This window comes from Adiantum capillus-veneris, chromosome 2, assembly GCF_014529385.1.
Source record: "Adiantum capillus-veneris isolate H3 chromosome 2, ASM1452938v2, whole genome shotgun sequence".
Taxonomy (NCBI): Eukaryota; Viridiplantae; Streptophyta; class Polypodiopsida; order Polypodiales; family Pteridaceae; genus Adiantum; species Adiantum capillus-veneris.
The window spans coordinates 132,293,063-132,320,016 of NC_140932.1; the positions used below are offsets into that span (position 1 = coordinate 132,293,063).

General features: G+C 43.1%; 1 protein-coding gene across 2 annotated transcripts; it reads right to left on the reverse strand.

Moving 5' to 3' along the window:
* Positions 1-358: 358 nt before the first annotated feature.
* Positions 359-14,334, reverse strand: LOC147463650 (uncharacterized). 2 transcript variants are annotated; one of them, XM_086489951.1, is made up of 4 exons: positions 12,949-14,334; positions 12,705-12,790; positions 10,202-12,265; positions 359-1,359 (listed from the first exon to the last, which is right to left on the reverse strand). In XM_086489951.1, the coding sequence occupies exons 1-4, from the start codon at positions 13,106-13,108 to the stop codon at positions 772-774; spliced, it is 2,898 nt and encodes a 965-aa protein (XP_086346077.1). In that variant the 5' UTR covers positions 13,109-14,334; the 3' UTR covers positions 359-771. The 2 variants fall into 2 exon arrangements, with proteins under 2 accessions (XP_086346077.1, XP_086346082.1); XM_086489956.1 differs by having other exon boundaries at positions 361-1,359; positions 10,202-12,262; positions 12,949-14,333.
* Positions 14,335-26,954: the final 12,620 nt, after the last annotated feature.

Consider the following 26,954-nt stretch of genomic DNA (forward strand, 5'->3'; position numbering starts at 1 on the left):
GCGCATGCGTAGAGAGCTTCAAGCTCCAAGATCCGCCACGATCCTTGCCGAATCCTCGTCGAATCGCTTCAATCGGACGTTACCAAGCTCAAGCTTCCACGGCCAAGCTTTGTCGACGAGCACTAATGCTAGCCCTCTTAGAGCTTTGAGAAAAGGGGGGAGTAAGTTATTTTGGTGTAGAGCAACGTGCGAGCTCGATTTTCGCCATCTCAAGCCAATGAGGTGCTAATCTATAGCCTGCCTTTTCAACAATGTTTTCAAACATTCCACTATCATTGCATGCGTGCGACCAGGTTTCCTATAATCTGCTGTTAATATTGTTGATGCTGGGGTGATTGAGCTCTTACCCCAACATGCAAGCCCTTGAAGTCTGCTGGGGCGACTCAGCTCTTACCCTAGCATGCAAGCCCTTGAAGTCAAAAGCTCCCATCCATACTAAACATTGGTTTGACTACGACCTTAGAGAAGTAAGTCAACAGGAAGAAAAGAGGAGCGTTGGCTGATCACGTGAAAGCATTTTTTAAAGCCCTATTAAGACTCGGAAAGTGAGTTGGCTGAGACTTTTTTGCTGGTCGAGCTTCACATATTTCGAGAGCACATTAATAAAGTTGCGAATGTTGATGCAATTGTCTGCGAGTGTCTGGGCAGACTCTGTTTATAACGTTGTTATTCCCCATCCACCCGCGCTACGAGAGAGAGAGAGAGAGAGAGAGATTATCATATTGCTGGGACTAGCTTTATCTTTTCAAAATTGGAACATGCCAGCACTAATTACATGTGAGACGTGAGAACAAGGTCACAAACCAGCTCCTCCACCAGCAGTTCCAGAATGGAGCGTTGGAGGAGCAGCAGAAGGTGGCGTGCCTGCGCCTTAAAAACGACCCACGCATTGCAAGGCTTACGCAGGTCAGCCTCCACCACCTCATCCAGCGTCACGAACTCCCAACTACAGTGCCTCCATCTGCACACCTCCTGGAAATAAAGAACACGTGCCCGCTCACGCCGGTCACCCACACAATCCTCGGCTTGGGTGAGCGCCTCGAACACACAATCGAAGACGAGCTTGCGATAGGCATATGTCGGTGGCGCCACTTCGCTGTCGAGCCAGGAGGCGTCATCAATGCGCTCCTCCAGCTGGACGAATAGCCCATTGCCAGGTGGCAGCGGGGTCCCTGCCTGCGGCGTAGCAGCAGCAAGAATAGCTGCAACGTAATCTGCTTCGCTCTGAATGGTGCTAAATGAGAGCTGGCGGCTGCGCTCTGGAGATATGTCAGCGTCGTCGTCGAAAGGAGCCAGCAAAACCGACACAGGGCTGGGCTGCCTTCTTGAATCCCACCTCGTCTCCGTCTCCTCATGTCCCTGTGCAAATTATACAATGTTAATACGAATTTGTATGTTGAAAAACTCCCCAATCTCACAAAAATAAAAAGTCTTTCCAAACATATTAAGTCTATGAAAAGGTCAATTTAAGAAATGAAAGGAGAGATAATGGTAAAAAATCAAAAGATTTTTGTGTTCATATAAAGTGTTTTTTTTCTATGATTTTTTTAAAGCTTTTTCTTCTCTTTAAAAGTCTCCTTGCACTCACTCTTACAATGCTCTATTAAGTCTATGAAAAAGTCACTTTAAGAAATAAAACGAGAGGTAATGGTAAAAAGTCAGAAGACCTTGTGTGTGTCCTCTTTAAGAGGTGTCTCTTTTCTCTTTTAGCTTTTTCTTCTCTTTAAAAGACTCACTCTCTCTCTCTCTCTCTCTCTCTCTCTCTCTCAATGTTGTATCCGTTTTTCTCAACTAATAATGTTACAAATCTTCGTGCTTCGTCATTGCCTGATGTTGCGTGCTATAAACTAGAGCATCGTTTTTATTGTTGTTGAAGGAATCTTTGAATTACAAACACCTTTTGATTTGTTTGAAACCATTAGTTATACCTCTTAATTAGGTATGCTTAAACCATTTACAATGCGCCTCCTTGATATTGATTTTTACTTGTCAAAAAAAATTTCAGTTGCCATTAACCGAAGACTCTTTCATACTTCAACTATAACTTTACAAAAACAATGTAAACTTTTGAAAAACAAGTTGAAAATTGGCTTCATCTTGTACTAACAGGTGTTCCTCATCTTTTGGATCTGCGTCAGCTGCTTCTTGCATAGACCACATCTGCCTCATATTATGTTGCTTCTTGCTGGAACCTAGTGCGCCTCCCCTATTAACGTAATCTCGGTTTCAGACCCGAAACGTTTCACTCCGAAACATGGCGTTTCACTCCGAAACATTTCACTCTAGGCTAAGGCCTCATTGAAACGTTTGATCAAAACGCCAATTTTGTGTATATATAGAGTTATGTATCGACAAAATAAGTGTTCATAGTGCAGTGAGTAGAAACACATACTATATTAACCTTGAAATAACATATACATAATAAATAAATAAATATTTAATGGACAAATTCTCTAAAGGAAAGTTTTTATTTCAAGCGTTTCACTCCAGAAGGTGAAACGTTTCGGCCGTTTCACCCGTTTCGCGTTTCAGGCCTGTTGAAACGTGTTTCGCGGTTACGATGTCCCCCATTGACACTCTTTCAAGCTCCAGGCCCCCTTCGCTTCTTCTTTTGTGCGCTTGTATTGTTGCTCTCGCCCACATGCACCTCACTCATATTAGCCTTGGCACGGGTGACTATAATGTGCGAGGATATCAAGCTACTGCTTCAATGAATGAGAGAGAATGAGAGAGAGAGAGAGAGAGAGAGAGAGACGCTTCCTTGAATCTCTCGAACAATGTGTGAGATATTCTTCATTTGGAAAATCGGCCAACTCAACAAGGAGAGCCGCTTTTAGCTCGCACGAGAGAAGGAGGATGACCACTCCGTTATGGCTCTCCCCCTATATACGTGAAAGGAGAGGATGCCCGACTCTGTGCACACCTCTCTCTCTCTCTCTCTACTTCTTCGCTATTTCTAAAAGGACGCTATTTGTAAAAGGGCTCTTGCCAAACACTAATAAGGCTCCCCGTCCCCCCATGGTAGGCCAAAAACTTGAATTTTTTTAATAGCCCAATTTTCCAAACCTCTTTTGAAAAGTGTTCTCTACCACAAAAAGCCACCTTGCTCCCCCCCCCCCCCCCCCCCCCAATTTGTCAAAGTCGACGATGCAGAAGCGTAGAGACCAAGGGGAGTGAGCACGAGAGAGAGAGAGAGAGAGAGAGAGAGAGAGAGAGTCTCTTGAACCAATAAACCTTGGCAATGAATAACTGAATGTGTATACAATGGAGGCAAGGGGTTGCTTATATAGCAATCCCAGTAAATTGCCCTACCCAAGACTTTGACAAATAAGTAAAATAAATGCTTAAAAGCCAAACTAAATAATGGGACCACATTGGGCAGTTCACTTGAGATGCCAAAACTTTAACACCCTCTCTGCAGCTCATAGTAGACAACAATAGTGAGACCAAGTCGATGAAGAAGCTAGCATGGACACCCCAACAGAAGGCCTTGGACTACTGGATACACCTCGATGTTGCTCTCCTCAACTTTGTACTTGCAAGTAATGCCATCTTGAGCATCGGTTGCCTTTGTAGAAACTTTGAACTGTAGACCATACTACGTCCAAAAATCCCCATTCGTGCACGATGAACACATCATGTCAAAAATATAGAACTCCAAGATAATGAACTACGGAACACATCCTGTCCATGATCTACCCAACAACAATAGATTGATGCACTCATCCATAGTGTTTTAGACATCTGATTGGTTCCCAGCCAGATGCATGTGCATTGAACTCCAACCTACGGGTCCAAACACCAATAACTTGAACTCCAATACAAGGGTCCAAATTAAATATAGGGAGCATTCATTGCTTGCCCCTCTCTACCACTCACACGCCTCTCTTTGGCTTAAGCTAGTGGTGACACCTGTCATTTGACTAGAAATCTGACGTCAAGGCCACTGTGGCCACCGCTACGAGTACCATGCCGATCTCCTCTATCAAATCTTTATTATCGTAATCTTTGTCCAACTTGCCATGATCCTTGTCTATCTGTGAGTTCCTACTGTTGCCTTTGGCTTCAAACTCTAGAGCCAAACAAAGCGTCGAGTCACATTCATGACAATTGTGATCGTACCTCGTGGGTACCAAGGCAGCTAATTGAATATTGGTATTTCCACCCATGTCCAACTCACCTTTTCCGTTGTCCTCTAGCGAACTCTACCATTTGATTTTGTCTTCACAAACTCCAGCCAAACAAATTGTTGGGTTCCTTTACAACTGTGCCGATGCATACGCCGCTAAATGGATGGTTGACAATCCGTTATCCATAGCTTTTGGTTGGTTTTGGTCGATGTCATCGAGTCTCGAGCAAGGGGAGGCCATTTTGAAGTTGCAAGATTTGGTAATCAGGTACCTTCTCGCACTCCAAAAAATGGTCGTACCAACAAAGCCGTAAAAGATCCAAGATGATTCAATTCCACCACAAAGGAAACTCCACACGCAATGGGCTCCGCACAATATGCTATCCCTATCTGAAATTCGAAACTCTGTCGCCGATAGCCGCTTTGCACCTTTGCCCTTTGGTAGGCCGCGAACAAATCCAAAGCTCCACAATAAACTGTGCAAGGCCTTTAAAGGCTAAGAGTTCCATCCAAGTCGATGTCAATCCGCTCCACGGCTTATGACAAACTACTCTACAATCTGCCTTTTCAACTCCAATTTCCCGCCTCTTCATCTCCCAAGCCGCACCAAGTGTCTCCTTCGATGCCCTTCTTTTGGGCTCCAAGCTCCGTGCTCCAAAAGCTTATAGGAACCACTTTCAAGCCTCTGTCGCTGTCTCGACAAGCAAATGGGGGAGGTGGGCCACTGGTTGAAGTTGATGTCCCAAGCCACACACGGCGTCTCAACACGCTGTCCTATGGGTGTTGTCGCCGTCGCTCCAAAAAACTCACACTGTGTGCATTCTAAAACGCAAAGGGAGGGGCCCTATGTACTATCGATAGCAGGTGTCTACTGGTTGCAGCGTTCTAAAACGCGCAGGAGCAGAGAGGGGGGATCCGGCGCCGTTGCTCACACACAACATCGTTTCAAAGCGCCGGCAGTAGCTAAGGTTAACGACAGAGGGTGGTCGTCGGTTGGGGCGTCTCAAAATGCGAACGGGAGGAGGAGTTGGGAGCTGCTACACAACAACGTTTCAATATGCTCCTAGGAGCAGTGTGAGGGAGACCGACGTCTAGGAGAGATCAAGGATGAAAATCTGCTGCAAGGCAGCGTTTCAATATGCTCGTAGGAGCAGTGGGGGGGAGACCGACGCCTAGAAGAGGTCAAGGATGCAAATCTATTGCAAGGTAGCGTTTCAAAATGCTTGCGACAGAGGGAGTGGAGTACACCGGTGAGAAAATCTCTTCTTCTTTGGGCTGCTTCTCCACGCCAAGGGCTTCTTCGATCACTGGGTTACACAACGCTCTGATACCATGTCAAAGTCGCCGATGTGGAAGCATAGAGACCAAGGGGAGTGAGCACGAGAGAGAGAGAGAGAGAGAGAGAGAGAGAGAGAGTCATGAACCAATCACCTTGGCAATGAATAATTGAATATGTATACAATGGAGGCAAGGGGTTGCTTATATAGCAATCCCAGTAAATTGCCCTACCCAAGACTAAAAAATATAGGGGTTGTTGGAGTATAGGGGGAGTCTAGGAAATTAATGGGGTTTTACTTCTGTCCAACCATTATGTATTATGATATTGTAATATTATAATTTGTGAACAAATCTTTTGTTGGAATATAGGGGGAGTCTAGGAAATTAATGGGTTATTCATTATGATATTGTAATATTTTAATTTGTGAACAAGTCTTTTCATTTAAGGATCTCCTAAAAGTAAGTCCATTTCATTAAATTTTTATTATTATTTCTTATGCTTACTAGATTGACCTTTGATTACCCCCAACATCTAGTAAGCCTTCTTTGATCACAAGAGCATGATGGAGAGCATCAATTATAGCAATATTGAATTTGCCAGCTGAAAATGCCAAAGATCACTTGTAGGAGAGCCTAATAACCGAGCAAAGAGCCCAACGCTTGTAGACCATGCTCCACCATGTCCTCTTTGATCTCCTTGCCAGAGTCACGATCCCTAATAGCAATTGAGTCCTCTATGAAGACCATCCTGATGCTCAACTTGCACACCTCCCACAATGGCATATAATGGAAGCCCAACTTTGGGACCTTGGAGGAATGCATCCCCCTCTAGCATTAGGGATCAACTCCATAGTGTCAGCATCGATTTGTGGACAATGAAGATGGAGCAACAGTCTTGTCGCATGTTGGATAATTTATCCTTCGAAGGTGCCATGTGATCATGTGAAGCGCCACTATACAAGGATCCAATCAAGAGAGTCTCTAATCCCATGCAATCTCAACCTCCAATGTCATCGAAGAAGCCTTGAATGTGTCATCTCCAAGTGGATAAAGGTAAGGCCTTTACTTTGCCCAAAGAAGAAGAAGCCTTAGATGTATCATCTCCGAGTGCATAAAGGTCGAGGCCTTTACTCCAGCCACATAGAAGAAGAACACTCTCCAACACGTTTGGATACTTTCGTAAATAATGCCCTTTCTCTCCACAATTGTTGCAATCTCCCTCAGCTTTCAAAGCTTCCTAATTCTCAACATTTGTCTTCTTCTTGTTGATGTTACTTTTCTTCTTACATTTCTATTGTTACGCTCCAAACATCAAGATGGGCGCCTACAATATGTGCGGCCACTGTGAACAAACCATGCATGTGAACGCACCCTTAGTTGATGGGAGGTTAAGAAATCCTATGAATAAAACTAAGGTCTCATTAATTTGTGAGACATCTTGTGGGATTACCACACTTGGACTATGGGCCCTTGGCAACTCTAACCACAACCTCGTTTGGTGTGGGTTTGGTTGTATGGACACCAACCCTTGAAGTAGAGGCTAGCATGTGTGTCATGTGTGCAGAATGGATTTGACGAGGAACTAACAATGATATCAGAGCTTCTTGTTGCTCCTGTATACGTCATGGCAATGTGCAAAAAACCATTAGAGATGATGAGATTGTGATGGCCTAGCCTGGCAGGCTCTCTACTCTCTTGCTTAGAGTGTCATGGGACACTACTAGAAAGAGAAGAGAACAAGGGGGGCACATGCATGTGCGAAGAATGGGCCAAATCCAACATAGCACGTATCTTTTTGGGATCAATGCGGAAGCCATTGGCCGAGATGACATGACCCAGATTTTGGGTCATCCATGCAGATATACTCGCACTGAGTTTGCTTCGCATACAACTTTTTCCATCTTAAAATATGTAAGACGAGACGAGACGAGACAATGGATACTTATTCATTGAAACGTTTCGCTCACCAAGTGAAACACTAACCGTTGATACGTACTAGCGGTGCCAATCTCATGCAGAGAAGCATCATGTGATGCCATGGTGCACAAATAGTGATATGTGGGAGTATGTAGCAGAAGCTTGGTTGGGAAAAAGATCCCAAGGCACTCAAGTAAATAAGAAAAATGATAGTAGATATAAGAGAAAACAAGAAATAGAGCAGGAGGAGAAAGGGGGGGGGGGGGGGGGGGAGAGAGAGAGAGAGAGAGAGAGAGAGAGAGAGAGATGTGCACGAGTAAGAGTTTGCGGTGAACAAAGTGCTCACACTTTTGCTCGTCGGTACCTATTTATAGATGGAATGCTTAACTGCCCTTGATGCTTAACCTCCTCAAGGGGAAGCTTCCTAGGAAACATCTTGCAAGGAGGCTTAACCGCCCTTGGTGCTTAACCACCTCAAGGGGAAGCTTCATAGGAAACTTCCTTGGGAGGCTTAACCGCCTCAAGGGGAAGCTTCCCCGGAAAGTTTCCAATTATGGCACAAAAAGCATTCAAAAAAAATTTCTTCGTGTATCCTATTTTCCATGAACAACTTGCAAAATAAGATACTCTAGAATGTGAAATTCCTCTTACCATGACGTGCATGTGGAGGGTGGTTCCATGTCCTAGGGTGGCAGCACCCAAGGACACCCTCACACGAATAGTAGCCGAGAGATGAGCTAAAACTTGAAAGATACACATAGCAACCATGTGGTTGGTCTAGCATCATCCTCTACACACGAGAATCCATGTGCAAGGAAAAAAGACTTACCATAGATTTTCATCGTTGTCGGTAAGTGAAATCCTTTCTTGGTTTCATTGGTTTCTTTCAAAGTTTACCAAGGACTAAGCTTGTATTGTTAAACCCTTTACCAGTCTCAATTAAAGGGTGTTCAAAGCAAAAAGTATTGTGTTATTTCCCTATTCGATGGACTAATAAGCTTGATCAATGTTTCCATACATTGAAGCGACTTGTGAATACTGCACCGATGTTATAGATTGTGGATCTACAAACCCTTCGTGGTGGAGATGGATGTCAGTGGCTGTGCAATAGGCGTTGTTCTAAATGAGGATGGTGCCCACTTCGTAGTACACACAGACCACCACTCTTTGAAAAATCTTTGTGATCAACCCGACCTTCGAGGTCGAAAGAGGCAAGGGAAAAGAACTCATGCAAGAGTTCTTTTTTGAGATACGCTATTGTAAGGGCTCTATCAATATGGTAGTTGATACCCTTAGTAGGATCTCTGAGGTAAATACTCTTTCATTTGCTAAAATTTAATCTGATTTCTATCTTCCTCTCAAAGGGCATTGCCAAAATGATCGTCACTTCGGTGAAATGGGCAACAAGTCCAAGAGGGAGTGCATAGCTCAGAAAGCAATGTATAGTGGTTCAAATCTCATTCTTGTATAGTGGTTTTACTTTGCACATCGTATAGCACTTCAAGAATGTGGGGAAATCTATGAAGAATCCTCCGAGTGGAATTAGGCCTCCCAAATCTCGAAAAATTAAAAATTCTTTCAAAAAATCTTAAAGTCCATTAGGTCTCCCCCAAAAAATGAAGATTCTTTCAACACATATGAAGTGCATAACTGAAGGGTGAGCTTAAGAAATGCAAAGAGCCGTGAAGGTGGAAAGTCAAAAAACTTTTTGTGTCGATATAAAGAGAGGTGGTCGAGTGCAAATTAGTATATTTGTCCTTGTATTGTTGATATAAAGAGAGGTGGTCGAGTGCAAATTAGCATATTTGTGCTTTTGTTTGATGCTGACTCCCTCTCTCCCTCCCGCCCTGCTCTGCATTGTTGTTTGCATGTCCTGTCCCTCCCATCCCCCATCAGCCAATGATGATCCCCTTTACTCAACACCATTAGAGAGGATAATGCGGACATCCCCAATGGATTCCTCATGCACAACGCTCTCTCTGTCTTTGCTTGCCTCGTGCAGACGATTGCTGCATCTCAGTCCCGGCATGCATGGTGATCGTACACAACTATTGTGTTGCTGCCTACATGCCTGCATACTTTTCTCAAAGTATTGTGACCACAACAGAAAGCAATGATAGAGAGTAAGAGAGAGGCATTGCCTCGCGTCTAAGTTTTGTAGCCCCAGCCGCAGCACAAACTCTTCAACCACATGAAGTCTGTGTCCCCCCTTCGCCCTTGCATCCAAGGCTCCCGCTGGCTCAGGGCGTCACCATCACGTACAGTGGCGTCAAACTAGAGAGAGAGAGAGAGAGAGAGAGAGAGAGAGTCTATCGCTAGATCTATCCCCCACATGCGTGCGTCAAAAAAAAATGGCCTTCCTCCGTCTCTCTCTTGTTGTCTCTCTGCATGTTTCCAAAAAATCCCTTTCTCTCTACCAACATCTTGACGTGTGACACACACACCCACTCTCTCTCCCCCCCCTCTCCGCTCCACGTGCCATAAAAACCTCTTTTCTCCTTGAAAGCACCACAGCATCTACCCAGATTCTTGTTAATGAGACCTGCTTCAAAACTTTGGGGGACTTACTCGTTTGTTTTTCCTTCAACGTTTTCTTCTCTTTAGAGCGCTTTTACAATATGCAGGTAGTGATTATACTCTATTTGAAGCCATCCTTATATTGGAAAATAGAATTGAGAGGAGAATCTAAGCAGATTCTCTCTCTCGCTCTTTTCCTTCTAAACGCAAAAGGACTTGAATTTTATAAATAGTAAAAATTACAGAGTATTTTCTTCACTTGTATTAACCACTGATAAGCAGGCCATGCAACTTTTCTTAAATTTGAACAAACCGAAAAAGAAAAGGAGGCTAGGTTAGAGGGAGAGAAGGGGGGCGTACATTTGGAGTGGCAACGTCGTCCTTGTCGGAGGATGCGAGAGCTGGATGACAACAGCTATGTCGATGCCGGTCACTGCTACAGCTGGTGGGGGTACTCGTTCTGTCCGTGCTGTGGTGGTCATGGAGGGCACATATGACATCCTGCAGCATAGCGGCCGTTGTGTTCTTGCTGCTGATGGGGCTCATTATTTTAACTGCATTATTACAGGGGCCCGCGCTCTCTCTGTGATCATTACTGAGGTCTTGCAGCTGCATTTGCACCTCATCATGATTCCGCCATCGCCACCTAATTACCTGTTGAAAATGGCCACCGTCTGCAGCAGCTCCTGCTTCGCTCCTCCCCTCTGACAACTTCTGGCGGCCCTCCTGCACATTGTTTACGATATTACTCGTAAGTTCTTCATCACTATCATCCATCCGCGGCCTCATCATCTCTGTGCTAATCATGCAACTAATCTGATCATCCCTCTCATGGTTTATATTCACCATGTCACTACTTCTGGTTTTTGCGATAGAATTATCTGGTACTTCCGACATTTTTCCTAGCTGCTGCGGTTCATGATCACCAACCCTTTCAAAGTCTGCATAATCTTGTGATTCAGTGGCCGTGGCAGCCTCTCTTTCAGCCCTCCTGCTTATTAGCAATCCCAACAAAGGATTTAACTCCTTTCCTTTGATGTCTTTTGCGACTTCCGCACTTCTGCGACGTAAGCTGTTCATTTCCTCCTCACTCAGACGTAGAGGAACTCTGGACCCCGACGCATTCTCTGCCTCCCTACAGCTACAGAAATTCCTATCACCGCTTCCATAACTCAAGTCCTTCTTTGGTACTGATTTGCAAACAGAAGCCATACTAATATTGGCTTCGTCGTTTACCATACACTGAGAACCACTAATTGAAGCTTCTTGGGAATCAGTATCACAAGCTTCTTCGTCCCCAGCTGCTCGCTGTTTGCTGAGTTCCATTTGTCTATTCTCAAGAAGCTGGCCGCCACTTACAGTTTCCTCTTGTAATTGCTTCACATGTTGCTGAAAATCAGCATTCTTTCTTGTCATAGCTGGCTTAATTACAGTAGATTTGCCCTCGCCAGCAATTACATATGTCAATTCTTGAGAGTTTCTCATGACCTCGCCTGTAATATGCTTCCTGCGGCTTTTAGCAGCGCCTGCTTTTGAATTACGCTGTTTCCTTGTCTCCGTCACACTAGCGCTGATCTTTTTGAAAGTACTAGTGCTTACATCTGCATCGGATCGGCCGTCCCTGGTACCTGACAATAGCCTTGCACCTGGGCTGCCAGCACTTCCAATTGAGCATTGTAAGCGTTGGTTTTCTGGCCGTTTCGGCACCTCGCCACTGGCCTGCTGTTGCAAGCGGCTGAAAGACCTACCAATCTTCTTCCTTCCAGCTTCCTGCACAAGCACAATCGCTGGAGCAGCTTTCGTCCTTTTTGGACGTCCTAAATTGGCCATGGGGGCTCGTGATTGCTCATCAGAACTCACATGATTACGAGACTTCATGAACGCTGCAACTGGAATTGCGTTGGAGTCGGCTACCGTCAATGTCTCCCATTTGCGCCTGCTTATGTAACTGGAAATGCCAAGGTGAGCAGGCAAATGAGACAAGATGGTACACATATTACCGTTTAACTCGTCTAGCAAAGCTTCCAGCTCCTCATCTGACAACAAGCCTTTTTCTAATTCAGCAAGCGCCATGGATGCTTTACTTTGTTGCTTCTCGCCTTTAATTGCAAAATTTGGCTCTTTTTGTCGAACCCAATTAGATTGGGCAGTAGTAGCTGCTGAAGCCGAAGCTATCGGTAGAGATTCCAGGCCCATTAATCTACCGATGACCCCAGGGTCCTTAGAACTAACCTTGATGGAGGCACTCTCACTCACTTTATCCTCCTGCATTAATGCAATGCATTTGACGGCTTCCTCATCTTTGTTACTCATCTGATGGTCCTGCATGTTTCCTATGCCTTTGCAGGTTTCCTCCATATTGCTACAATGCAGTACTTTAGGCTCCAAGTTATCCTCTTCTTCTCTGCTCGACGTTGTAACCTGCTGACAATTTCCTTTCACAGTGAGCTGTAGCATTCACAGTACTGAGCCAAACCTTTACTTCCCCTCTACGTCATCTATTTGGGCATTTCCAAGAGCTAAAGATGCAGTTTGTGCCATAAGCTATACAAGAAGATGCTAGATATACTTTATAATTACTGCTGGAAATTGTATCAAGCTCTAAATCTGCCTAAAGGTCAATATTAATTTCTCTGCTAACCAAATTAGTACTGCCTAATGTATAAGTTTAGGAACACTTCATTGATCCAGTCAAAGTAATTATTCCCATTAGTATCAAGTTTGAGAAAAACGATGCTTATAATGAATGACTTAGAGAATGCATGCATCATACAACGTTTATGCAGTTCATTGACCATGGATTATACAGAGAGAAACTGCTGCAGCTGGAACTAGAAAGATTTTGGGGCACAAATTATCTTACAAGGACTTGCTCTGTATCGAAGCTAAGGAGCGGAGTTGCACCGCCAATGTAGTCACTCACAAAAGGGCGTCGCTGGATTGGCCTCTCTGCTTACAACCAGACAATGGAAAACAATCAAGAACCAGTTCATGAGGTTAAATGTTTTCAACTACTTGAAATCAGGCATGTCTTGAAAAATTTGCGGAAGAGATGGGAGAACGACAGACAAGGAAGCAAGCCACAGTCAACCCAAATTCAATATTACCTCCAGGGAGCTGCTTCTGAGTTCTGAAAAATCGCTTCTTGCCAGAAAGCCTGCAGTTCCAATCAAAGAGCTGGAGAAAGACACGCACGCATCCGCCAAGCTTGGGGTGTTGCTTATAATCTCCTACAGCTAAGCCAGGTATCATCAAGCTATCTCTCATTTTCACTATTTCCCTCGAAAAGCTGTGGTTTCACTGCTTGCCAGTCGAAGTTTATGTCTGTATATATGACTCAAAACTTGGATTCGGCGGTCGCTTGATTACTGCAAGCACTACCAATCTAGCTCCAAACTGCCAGTTTAGACATTGTTTCTTATAGCAACAAGGTTGATAGGGCACTATATCTCTCGCACTAACGTTGATCATTTTGGTGTAACCTCATGAATGTGATTCATCCCATGGATAGTCAACAACATAAAGCCGTAAGCAGCTGCTAGCACTTGAGGTTGCAGGATGATAAGGCAAATTAGCAAACAGACGGATTCTAGTTGCAAAGAGGAGGGTCACAGTCGGAGGCTTCAAAAGCGGTTTATTCACGGCAAGCTGCAGGAAGCCAAGATGGGGAGAAGGATAGCTTCCTGCTCTACGCTTGCATCAATCTCGACATTGCTGAAGATTGACACCAAAACTAGGTAGGCACTCATGTCACGCACAGCATTCAAGGTACTGCGCATCGTGTGGTCTTCGACCCACTAGCGTTTGTCGCAGCAGAAGATCCAACCTCATCTATTTGGTTTCTTGGAATGCGCTCTACAAAGACTACAATGGGTCTCTCTCTCTCTCTCTCTCTCTCTCTCTCTCTCTCTCTCTCTGCGTAGACGGTGGAGCTCTACGCTCTCCCACTATTCTCTTTCCGCATCTCTCACACTCACCGTTACACGCACAAACATGCGCTCGACATACACGAGCTCGCAACTCACATAATAGTGGGCTCAGGGCCAATTAGGTCCTGACTCCTGCTTATTCTGTCACTTCCTCTCTCTCCTTCATCAGGGCCAAGGCCCAAAACATACACACACACACACAAACTCCGAAAAGGAGTTGCTCGCATGTACATTTGATGATTTGCGTCCAGAGTTGAAGGGGTAGCGTAGCCTTTAATAAGCGTAATTAGTACAACGCAACCATATGCGGAGTATTCTGCACATTGCAGGCTGCACTGCCACCGTCCACTATACTCTCCCTAGCTGAAGGCTCCATTCCCTTCCCCAGTTCTTGCGCTTTCCATTTCAAATATTTGGCCGGGGTGATGGAGCAGAGGAGACCTGAGAGCCCATACGTTTACGGTTTACCCTTTGCTTCAATTGAAAGCATAGTAATAAGGAGGCCTATCAAGTGATGGGGAGAGCGAAGGAGAGGACAAGGGCCGAGGACGCTCCCCCAGGCTCAAATTCAAAGTTCAAATCCACAAGAAAAGAACGTGCTGTGTGTGGTGGTGGTGTGTGTGTGTAGAGAGAGAGAGAGAGAGAGAGAGTCACGTTTCATGCCTCCAGAGTCATTGGCATGTACCCCATTAATATGAACCAATCAAAAAGTCGCCATAAATCAAAACCTCTGCAAAAAGTTTATATTTGAAGGAAAAGCTCAATTGTGGCCACAAGCCTTTTTCAGTTCGTCTGTAATCACCTAATGACCCTTTTTATTTGCCAAATATAGAAACTATACTAGACGGTGTTTCTGAGAGAGAGCACTACTCACAAGACAAAGAGGCTTCTTTTCCTTTTTGAAAATTGCAAGATTGATCAAACGATGAAGTGTCTGGAATATGAAGTTTCTCCTAGGAAGGGAAGGAGCCTTAGGAAGTTATCCCACAAGGGCAATGGAAGATTTTCAAATATGAAGGGGAAGAGCCATACAAATTTTGAGGTAAAATCAACAAGGGATCGTAAAGCAAGATAAGAAGAAGCAATGTACAAGTAAAGGGATTTACATAGAAGTGCGATGAGTCACGGGGCTTGACACAAGTGCTCTACTGCATTCTAAGAGAGCCAAAATTTTAAACTTTAGAGCCAGTCGATCTCGTCTTGCAGCCTGTTGGCGAAGTTCACAGCTTCTTCATATTTGATCGCCAGCTCTGCCACTTCTTTCCTCATTTTTTGGTATCAATCAACAAAAGAATCGGCAATTACCCCTTCCCTGTTTTTCAAGGGAACTACCCCGCTGTATACTCCCTATTTACACACTCCTTGGGTGAACAGATGTAACATTTTGTCTCTCTAATTAATGCAAATGCTTATTTGGTTTTTTTTTTTTTTTAACTTTAAGTTTTTATGTTTATTATACAAGCCTTGCATCATTCTTGCACTTTCTTTTCATTTTTTCTCTTTTTCACAAAGTTTTCATTGTTCACTTAAGTTCACACATGGGGGGCTATGGTCAAGGGAACATAGACGAGTTTTTAGTATGTTTATCACTCACACAAAGAATATGCTATGAGGACATTCACTCTGCCATACCTTAGTGTGTTGGCCCATCATAGTTACCATCTCTAGGGCCATCACATAGTGCTGGCACTTCACACAGACCGTCCCTTTCATGTTACCATAGTAGTATTGGCACTTCACACCGAGTATCGCCTTTACAATCTACATCTTCAAAGCGATCAAAGTGCTCTGAGTCATCTCTCTCCACTGGACACTCACGTGAGAAATCGCGTGTCCGATGCTCTAGTGGTGGAGGAAGTGAATGTTGTGGTGGTGGAACCATCGATGATTTCATACGTCTCGCAACCATCGATTGCCCATTCTTGCCCCCTCGTTTGGTGATCCCATACCTCCTACACAGTCGCTATCTACTCTAGCTTTTGCCTGACAAGTAGCCACTCCTATCTTCACACCATAAGACACACGCCTCACATCGCTTGCCACTCTAAGAATTCGACCTGCATCACAAAATCAGTATGGTGCTTTGATAGCATAAAGATATGTTGCAGAGATTTGAAAGAAGACATTCCTCTCACATGCAATATGACCAAGGGAGAGCTATGGGATAAACTGTGAGAGGAACTAAAGATGAAGATGAAGAGAGTGAAAGTACAAGATCAGTCTACTTTGCCCAAGCAAGTAAAAATGGCACAAGATGTGTAGGGGGCCATCGACGATAGGTCGGTTATGCTAACATCATTGGAGCATTCATGTGCACAACATTGAATGCTAAGTGTATGCATTTGACTAGCATTTTCACAAAGCCTTAATAGAAGGTTTCAAAATTGGGACGGGTTCATTTGGTGTTTGGAGCTTATATACATTAAGAAGGAATTTATTTCTTTCCAAAAAACATCAGTTACATAGGTAAATACTATAAGAGAGGGGCAAAAGCAAAGTCTAACAGCTTTTAGACAAAGCAAGGTATGAAAATATTACATCCATACATTGTCAAATGCATTGATTTCAGTGTTCGCTATAGATGCTCCATGGATCACTTTCTTTCCATATTATAGTGGAGGCTTATTGGGAGACTTGATGTGCCAAGTACTCTTCTCATCACAGGTGCATTTTGACATTGCATACATAGACTCTAGTATGATTGAAAGAAATTACCCCTAACAAATTAACAACCATCAAAGATATAGCATACACGTCTCAGAATGATGATTAATTGAATACATACCAGCCATTTTGCACACATAGGTCGATGGCGTTGAAACCGCTCACTCAGTTGACATTGTACATTGCGATCTACATCCATAGAGCATAATGTTACATTTCTACAAATAAACCTCGCATCGGCATTATCGATTGGGATATGATGCTTAAAATCCCAACCAAGCGAGTATCAAAATAATTATGTATATAATGCAGTTGAATATTTGACAATAGTTTTGGAGGCAAAGAGTGCAAGAGAACATGAACTGTTAAAGCAGCCATGGATTGCTCCAAAAATCTGTGATTCATAATGTAATGATGCGTATACAAAGTCCAATGATATAAATACGCTCGATTTATGCACGAGATGTTGATAGATTTTTGGAATGTATCTAGGAGAGTATTCTTCAAAGATGAAGTGTTTTGTCACGCTGACCACAATAGTCTTATTTATATATCCATTCAATAGAAAGTGGACACATGGATGAAGCTTAAGGAGTGTGAAGCCAGAAGGAATGCTTCAAACATTTTGCTATTTTTTAAACAGGATTTAAAGACAGATCCTAACTTTGTTCAACGGCCTCTCATTGAACTTACGTCGACCGACTTAAACACTTCAAAATTATCAAAGTTTATTGTAAATGATTTATCATCTAGGTTTTTCATTTGGACCAACAATCTATACTCTCTATACATGAATGGTTTTTCATTTGGGCCAATACTATAAGAGATCGCTTAAATTTTGACGTTAGATTACCGACGTCAATGGCGGGCATTGGTATATGTGTAGGTAAATATAGAGAGAGATCAAACTTAATAAAAATTAGTTTTCAAATTTTCGGCGCCAATATGGGCGCTGATATTGATGCTTATATCGGCGCTTATTCGGCGCGCATTTTGATGCATATACTGACACATATACATGTGGACTCTGAAAAAACAAAACCCACAGATTTCTCCTGCTCATTTCGCTTGTTTTTCTCTTCCTCTCTTGCCGACCTCCTCCTCACTTGTTGTAGATCTGTTGTCACATGATGGCTTGCTGGACTTGAGATTTCCACTCAAACGATGCTCCCATCAACAAGGTAAGCTTATTTTCAAGATTCTTAGTATATTTGTTTACTTTTGTGTGATTGTGTGTGTGAGTAATATATAGTATATGTGTGTGTGTGTGTTTTTTTTGCAAGTTTGGCGACATTTCTTCAAGTGTTTCTTTCTCAAATAGGCCGCATGTGAGTGCTCTATCATTCTCTTTTCACTACAAGAGGTTGTGTGCTCTTTTGACGCTGTTAGCGACGGAAATACACTGGGTTTTTATAACCCCCGGCGTCGCTAAAACCGTCGCTACGAGCGTCGCTATATGCGTCGCTATAGGCGTCGCTATATACGTCGCTATGAGCGTCGCTCATAGCGACGCATATAGCGACACATATAGCGACGCCTATAGCGACGTTTACACAGAAGACTATAGCGACGCTACAGAGCCATAAATAGCGACGCTTATAGCGACGCCCGAGAGAATTTTTTTTTGGTGGCAGGGCATTGAATGCCCTGCCACCCATCAACCATATTGTACTTGATTCACTTTTTAAAAAAAGTGCAAGGGTAGATAATAGAACCAAAATAGTCACCCACAAGACGCATTGTTTGCAAAATTGACAATTGTACACATCATAGGCAAAATGAATTGATTGGCAAATGTAATAATGACAATTGTACAACATCATAGGCATGAAGAATTGATTGGCAAAAGGAACTGCGGTGACAAATGTAATAATATACATGGTTCAAAAAGACGTATAAAATCCGTCTCATGATACATAAGCTATGAGAAACCCTAAACTAATGCTATCTAGCTACGGCTAAACTGACGTCGTCTAGTCAGACGTCTCATCGCGTCCAAGCGGCGTATCTGTCGGATTCTGCAAAAAAAGACAATAAGACAGCTTTCAGTAAGTATAAACATATAACGACAGATACAAAACAATACAAAAAATAAAAAAGAGTAAACCCTAATACTAACCATGCCGCCGCGAGAACTGAGAATGTCCATCAGGGCGTTTAAGCCCTTCCTGCCTGCGTACTCGCGCTCGTACGGTGTGGGATCACGTCCTGTCATCGACCACTGTCAAAACATACAAAGATTTCATTATGTTAGAACTAAAAAACTCATAAACCCTAAACTATCGAACATGCATAAAGAGCAATGTGAAAACACTTACAAAATCGGCCTCAAATGATGCCCATCCACCGCTCCCCAAGTGGTGCGAGCTCCCTGCCTCTACTCGCGCTCTGGCTGCATCCTTTTGTTGCTTCCACTTGTCGGGATTCTCGCGCGCTGCTTTCTTCGCATTCTTCCAATCTTCTTTGGCCAGCCAATCTGGCCTGTTCCACCCATTCTTGATTGCTTTTTGCACTTCGGAACGCTTGTGTTTGCAGTATTCGCGCATTCGAATCTTCATCAGGTCTTCATTGAAGCGCTGATCCCGTGTTGGAACGGGAAACTCATCATGAAGTATGCTGATGACTCTGTTTTTTAAATCACTTGGTACTTCACTCCATTTGTTTAGTATGTAGTGTCTAAACAGCTGAGAGCAAAGACCACGCATGCGCGAGATCACCTTCTTGTCGTCATCATCCATGATGATGCCGCCGCTGATGTCGACGGAGTAAGGCAAGCCCTCTGGCCGGTGACGCGTGAACCTGGGTGTCCCGGTAGGGGTCTCTAGCGGCGTGTCGATGGGGGTACGGACGTCAGGTGTCTCCACCGGCGTCTGGGCCCCGAAGCGAGGAGTGTCGAGTGGGGTGGCTCCTGGCGGAGTAGGTAGAGGTGTGTAGCTTCTAGGAACAGTCAGCCGTGCAAAACCTGGCGTAGATGGCGATGCTGTGGCTGGTGTGGGGGCGGGCAAAGAAGGGGAGGGTAAAGAGCCTCGTCGAACACGAGGCGGTGTGGAGGCATCGGTGGCGGAATCCCCACAACAACCGCCACCGCCACCACTAGAGCGCCGGTGTCTAGACGAGTGTGAAGCTCGTCTCGTCGACGCCGAAGCTTCGGAGCGCGCCGAATGCTCCGAAAGAGAGGGAGATGCGGATGGAGTAGGAACGCGCGATGATGCGCCAGAGCGATGACGCTCCACGTACCACTGTTTCTGCTGCGGTGACAAAGAAGAAAGAAACTCCTCATCATCCATACCTGCATTAAACACACGAATATTTAAACTTAATATTGAATGAATAGAGTAGACAATGACGCAAAGACCATTAAATACAATGACGTAATGACGCATATAAATACAATGACGCAATGAATTGAGTGATAGAAGAGGCAAGTCGAAAACTCAGAATTTTCAATCAAAAGATGTGAGCACGTGTAGAAAAGAGCGTTATACACCATGGAAGGTACTTAGAGAGCCAGAGCTTTTACAACACGGAGCAAAATTGTTCAAATACAATATTTGTGGCTTTAAGAGATCTCTCTCTCATCCTCGCATAACTCAGCATAACTTCCTATATCTATATAGAGCTCTCCGTTTAAACACATATCCTCTGTTTCATTTTGTAGCTCCTCTGCATGCACCCCATATAGAGTAGTAGCATCTTGATGCTCGTCTGGCACCACCGCAGCGGCTTCTGATTGAGCATCTTCTCTGATCTCCTCCATTGATGTCGTTGTGATTGGCACATGGTAGCCTTCATACGTCCTTGCACTACGAGGGGCTACCTCTATGACGTACCACCAGTTTGATGTAGACTTTGTAGGATGAAATATTACCTGCCAGAGCCACATAACTTACATGAGAGCTTTCAAGCACATAACTTGTAAAAGGGGGATGTTAACTATTTACATACTTACTTGTTCACAATGCTCGGGTAGTACGAAAGTGTCTCTTAGGTCAGTCCATTTCTTAGTAGAATCCACCTCAAGAAAACCAGACTCTCCTCTACGCACAGTAGCGTTGCGACCCTCCATGATTATCTTGAACCATTGCACGTCGAACAAGTCGACAAAAAATCCTCTGTAATCGATCCTCAAAATCTCTTGCAGCGTGCCGAAGTAAGTGAGTTCCGCCACCACAGGATCTGCATCAGAGGAACGTCGTCGACTAAACTGTTCAAATTTTGCCATGATTCCACAATCTTGAGTAAAACGCTTTTTGTCGATTCGTTCCACCCTAAAATGTCGACCTTTACACCATGCTGCTGTGTATGACTTATACTACAACGAACAAAGATTATAAGTGGCCGTTCAAACGTTTATAAATAAAGTCACTTGCTAGTCGTACATTGCAAACTTACCTTGGTCGCGCAACCCCGAGAGTACTCCCACTCTTCTTCAGTCACTTCGTCACCGCATTGTTGTGCGCTTTTCAATTGGTTGTGCAACCATCTTAAGCTCATGAAGGTTGGTAGGCTCTCCAGAACCGCTGGATAGTGCATCGTGGTCGTCTTCCCCGTCTCCACTCGATTCGTGCCCTTTGTCGCTCTTGCTTTGCATCCTCATATTGTGAAATCCACTTTTGCATCACTGGATTGTGAAGCATGCAAAATCGGTTGATTTTAGCCTCTAGATCTTCCGTCATCTTCTTCTCAACACCGAGATTGCACATGACAATCCCAGATATGCGCTCATCATCTATGGTTCGCCATAGCGTGTCCCGGGATTTATCAAATCCGTCTAGCCACTCTCCAATGTACACTAGGGACTCTGATACCAACCAACCTTCTGCCATGCTACCCTCCGGACGTGCCTTTTGACGCACATATCCCTTAAGCGTTTTCATGAAACGCTCTAAGAAGAACATCCATCTGGAATGAACTGTGCCAGCTATTTCCACCTCATCAACTATGTGAACAAGAAGATGCACCTGAATGGTTAGCATTGTAGTAGGAAAATGTTTCTCAAACATGCACACAAGCTCCGCAGCATTTAGTTTGGCGAATGGTATGGAGTCTACGTTGATCTCCTTTTGTGAGATCCATTGCACCAGCTTTGCAAGTTTGTAGATTGTGTTACGGATGTCGAGAGACAAACATCCCTCAATGGCAACCGGTAAAATAAACTGTAAAGTATGTGCAGCAATGATATTAAAGTCCACATTTTATGCAATGATATTAAAGTCCACTATGAACGTACCTGACACATTTTATGCCAATCGTGTGACTTCAAACCGGTAAGCTTTCCTTCTTTAGTAAAACACGTTCGGAGCGAGTGCATTACACCAGTGGGGGTCCGCAAAGATCGAATGGTCTCTTTTACTTTGCGTTCTTGGGCTCCTGTGAAAATCCATGGTGCTTTAGGGAGTTTTATTGATCCATCAGACGCTGTTTGCGGCCAATATTGCTCCATACGATCCACATTTCTAAGGTCAACTCTGGCTCCCAAAGTATCTTTCTTGCCGGTCAAATGGTCCCATAGTAGATTACCCACATTCTTGAATATGTGCATTGGATCGAGCAAGTGATTGATCATGAGTCGGGGCCAGTATGGTAACTCGTACCATAGAGATAGTCTCTTCATCCCTGGAGGCAATCCGTCATCGCACATCTCCTTCTGCTCTAACCATGCTTGTGCAGACATCCTTGGTGGCTCTCTTCCCAAAAAGCCGTCGCGTAACACATGATTCTCTGGAAGATACGCTTGATGACCTTCGTAGATTTGCTTCTTCAGTGAGGGTGCCCTACGTGCATTCAGTCTAGGTCCACATGTGACACATGCTCTGTATCCGCTTGTTTGAAGCCCTGCATGTATACACATGATAATAGATCAACTATGGGAAAAAACAAGATTTACAGTGTCTGAGTGAGGAGTGTCAATAGATCACCTGAGCATTCTGTTAGCCCGGGATAGTCATGCATGGTCCACATTAGAATGCCTCTGATCAAAGCATTTCGTCGTCCTGTGTGTCGGCTCATATCCACCACCTCTATGCCAATCCACAATTGTTGTAGCTCTTCCAATAGTGGACGAAGATACACATCCATATTCCCCACTTTATATCGCCCTGGCACAATCAAGCTTAGCCATAGGTGCCCCTTCTTCGTAGTCAACCACGGGGGAATGTTGTAGTTGACGATGACAACGGGCCATACACTGTAAGATGTTGATCTTTGACCAAATGGATTTACGCCATCCATAGCCAGGCCTAAGCGCAAATTTCGAGCTTCCCTGGCAAAATCCGACCATGTTCCATCTATATGTTTCCACGCTACGCAATCTGCAAGGAATTCGTAGCACACCATCCGAAGATTTATTCTCCTCATGCCATGATGCTAGGGCGGCCATGGACTTACATTCGAAGAAATGCTTGATGCGAGGAAGCAGAGGGAAATGTCGCAAAACCTTTTGTGGAATTTTTGTCCCGTGGAGATCTACTCGATATCTTTCGGAATCACATTTCGGACACTTCTCCATGTCTATGTATTCCCCTCTGAAAAGAATGCAGTCATTAGGACAAGCGTGGATAGAATTGTAATCCATCCCCAAGTTTCGCAAAATCTTTCTTGCTTCATCTCGGGAATCTGGCATCACATTGTCAGCTGGTAGTATGTGCTCTTTCAGCAATCTACACAACATAAAAATATGATACAGTCGTGTAAAAATCTATCAGATCATTATACATTTAGAGTTCTATTAAAGTAAACTAATTGTAATAGATCACCTGAAAAGCGCTGTGACGCTAGTGTCACTCCATCCAAACTTTGCCTGCATGTTGAGAAGAACCAAGAGTGCTTTCAATCTAGACATACGTGCTCCATTATACAATGGCGTATCGGCTTCACTTTTCATATCATCATAGATAAGCCTTTCTGAATCCATGATCGTCTCGATCATTTCATCAATCTCGGGCTCAAACATTGCCTCGTTGGGAATGTGCTCTACATGATCATCCCCCGAGCTGTCAGAGGCTACATCTTGTCGCCTCACATATGCTGCTTGACCAAAGCGCCTGCGAACACGTCTATAGGGTTGCAAGATTGCTGCTTGTTGGCCAGCGTCAGAGTCCGACGAGTTATAATTGGCAACAACTCGATCTATAATAGATGGATCGAACTCTCCAAATTCGCGAACGTGCTGCAAAGAAACACGTCTTGTCCGTCGCACATCATGCTTGCATTGATTACAAGGACATAAGACCCTCGTTGAGAGATAGGTGTTTCGGTTGGACGGTCCCACATCCTCGTCGCTACTCATAATGAGGATAAAAAACTTATAACCTGGACAACAAATTTAATATTCTATTGGCATTCTTCGTCTTATCTCTCTTTCTCTCTCTCTCTCTCTCTCTCTCTCTCTCTCTACCTCACATTCTCTAGTCATGTCCAATCCCCGCACACCTCGGTCTAGAGGTGCACAGAGATCAGAACCACCGAGTTATAATCTCGTCTTTATTGGTCAATACCTATATTTGTGGGTACAAGAAATCTACACACCCACGTCTACATGATACTGCATGTAGTGGACAAAACCCCTTTGCCTCTTCTCTAGCTGTAGCACTTCACTTCATCTTAACATCTTTTCACAGTAGATCTTTTCACTGTTCGTCTAACTCTAAACCCTAAACCGTAAGTAATTCTTGCGTGGACTCGATCTAACGTAAATAAGCGTAAATCTAAATAAACGTAAATCTAACTAAAAATAAAGTTAAATCTAATTTAACGTAAGTCTAATGACTAGAGGTTGTCTAGATGGTCATTGTGTCGGGGATGTAGTGACTCTTGCCGCCCTGAAGATCCACCTTCTTCCCTATCTTCTGAAGACATTTCACCAGTACTTTTGGATCGACGGAGCCCACCATGAGTGAAGGCAGCAATACCCTATATTCCATTGAGGGCTTTCTTCACCTGCTTCATGCAGGCATCGCAGTCTATGGAGACCTAAATCTAATCTAATATAACGTAAATCTAAATCTAGCTTAAATAAACGTAAATCTAGTTAAAAATAAACCTAAATCTAATTTAATGTAAGTCTACATATAACCTAATCTTTAACGTCTTTTAAGATAGTTTCCTACGACGTTATAACTCTCTTCTTCTTGTGTGTGTGCGCGTGTGTGGATGTGTGTGCCAATAAAAAGAGATAAATGGTATAACCTTTCTATCACCCATGCCAAGTATGATAGATTGATTATGCCATTTCCCTCTTGAATAATAGGTCTTGAGTTCAACTCCTCGTCGGCTAGATCTTTAGGTCTTTTAATTTTAATTAGTTTCCTACGACGTTAAATTAGTTTCTCTCTCTTTCTCTCTCAATGTGTGTGCGTTTTTTTGGATCGTATGCATGTTTTCTCTCTCTTTTCCTCTCTCAATGTGTGCGTTTTTTGTTTATGCATGTTCTCTCTCTCTTTTTCTCTCTCAATGCGTGCGTTTTTTGTTTATGCATGCTCTCTCTCTCTTTTTCTCTCTCAATGTGTGTGTGCATTCTTTGTTTATGTATGTGTGTGTGCGTTTTTGTTTTTGTTTGTACTCTCTCTCTCTCTCTCTCTCTCTCTCTCTCTCAAAAACACTATGTGTGTGTCTGTATGTGTGTGTGTGAGAGAGAGAGATCAGAGAGGGAGAGAGAAAGAGGGGAAGGGAACATGAGAATGAGGAGAGGGAAGGAGCATACCTGGCTCTCCTTCCTCTCCTCGTGTGTGTGTGTGTGGAGAAGAAAAAGAGAGAGAGAGAGAGAGAGAGAGAGAGAGAGAGAGAGAGTGAGGGAGAGCGTTACCTGCTCCTTGCTTGAGGGCGCCGAAAAACTCAGATCTGAGATCTGAGTTTTTGGGCGCGCTCGGTTATTTTTTTATCCCAGCCGGCGTCGCTATGAGCGTCGCTATAAGCGTCGCAAATTTCTTTGTAAATTTGCGACGCTCATAGCGACGCTCATAACGACGCCGGGAAATTTTTTTTTTGAGCGTCGCTGTGTGAGCGTCGCTAATATGAAGAGCCTCTTGTAGTGTTTGTTGCATACACACATACACATAAACATGCACACAAATAAACAAAAATATACAATATAAACACACTATATATGGTACACACATATATTTCTTAATTCAAACAAAAATAATAAAAGAAAAGATAATTTTTGTTATTTTATAGATAATATTGATTAAAAATCATCATTAACAAAGAAAGACAACATCATTTGATCATTAAAAGAAAGATTCATTTTAATTTATGTTATTTTATAATTAGTTTTGCTATTTTTATATAAAATAAATTAAGAAATTGTATTGTTATTTTTTTAATTGTGACTTGTCATAGGTGTTCTAAATGTAAATTAGAAACTTTGTTAGGTTCTAAGTACCTTTGATTATGTTTATTTATTAATTTGCAAATCGTTGATCGACTTTGTTATGTCGATCAGTTAGGATAAAGTGACGTTATGTCGATCAGATGTAGTCATCTCGCTTTGGGCTATTCGCATTAGGGGATTTCTGAGGTCTCTTTTGGGTCCTCTAAGAATATCTAGCTCAACTAAGCACTTAAATGAAAAGACTTTTTAGAGGAAGATTTTGATAGAAATTTAAATTATAAATTAAAATATATCTCAAGATGTGTATCTTTGTGAGAGTTTGTGCAAAGTTAATAACGATGTAATGATCTACATCTTGTCATGATTGCTTCATGCTTCATAGCGATAAAAACAAATTTTATGCGGCAAAAGATAAAAATGGCGGCAAGTAAAAAGTTAAACATAAGTTTTTATAGCTATTTGGTTGCCAAATCTCATCTTCCTTCTTTATTCTTATAATGGAGAACTTTTCTCAAGGTGTTTCATCTAGTTCTCAATGCAAATGTAAATACATTATTCATATTGAAATAGATGAAGAATACGAGCCATTACAAAAAATAAACAAAGCCCATAATCTTACATTTGATCAGAAACAACATTTTGAGATGTTTGGATCATCAAAATGTAGATTTATGGTGTGATGGGAGTATATATCCGATAGATCCTTGCACATTTTCAACTCCTAATTTTAGAAATCCTACATCTCTTTTACAATTTGCTAGAGATGGAGCAAAGGGTCTTTATGGCTATTGTTGCCAATTGTTGGAGACATCAAAGCAAGTAATTGCTTTGAATCAGAGATTGACAAAAGAAAATGCTATTTTGAATCAAAATCATCTCGAACAATCAAAAAGTCAATTCCTTGACTGAGACTATATCTGATTTAGAAAGAGATTTGAAAAAATCTCCTATTAAGAATACTCCTTTGGGCTTCAGACAAAGATGTCAAACAATTTCAAATATTGAAACGTTGAAAGCAAGGAGTGGTGGACTTAAAAGAAGAATTCGAGCCATAAAGTAAGTTATAATTCTCTTACATTATTTCTTTTGTAATCTTGAATAAAATGTTTGAAAAGTTTCTTTGTTTTTCTTACATAGCATGTTTCATGTACATTTTTTCACTTTGTAGAGATACGATCCTGATCCTGTC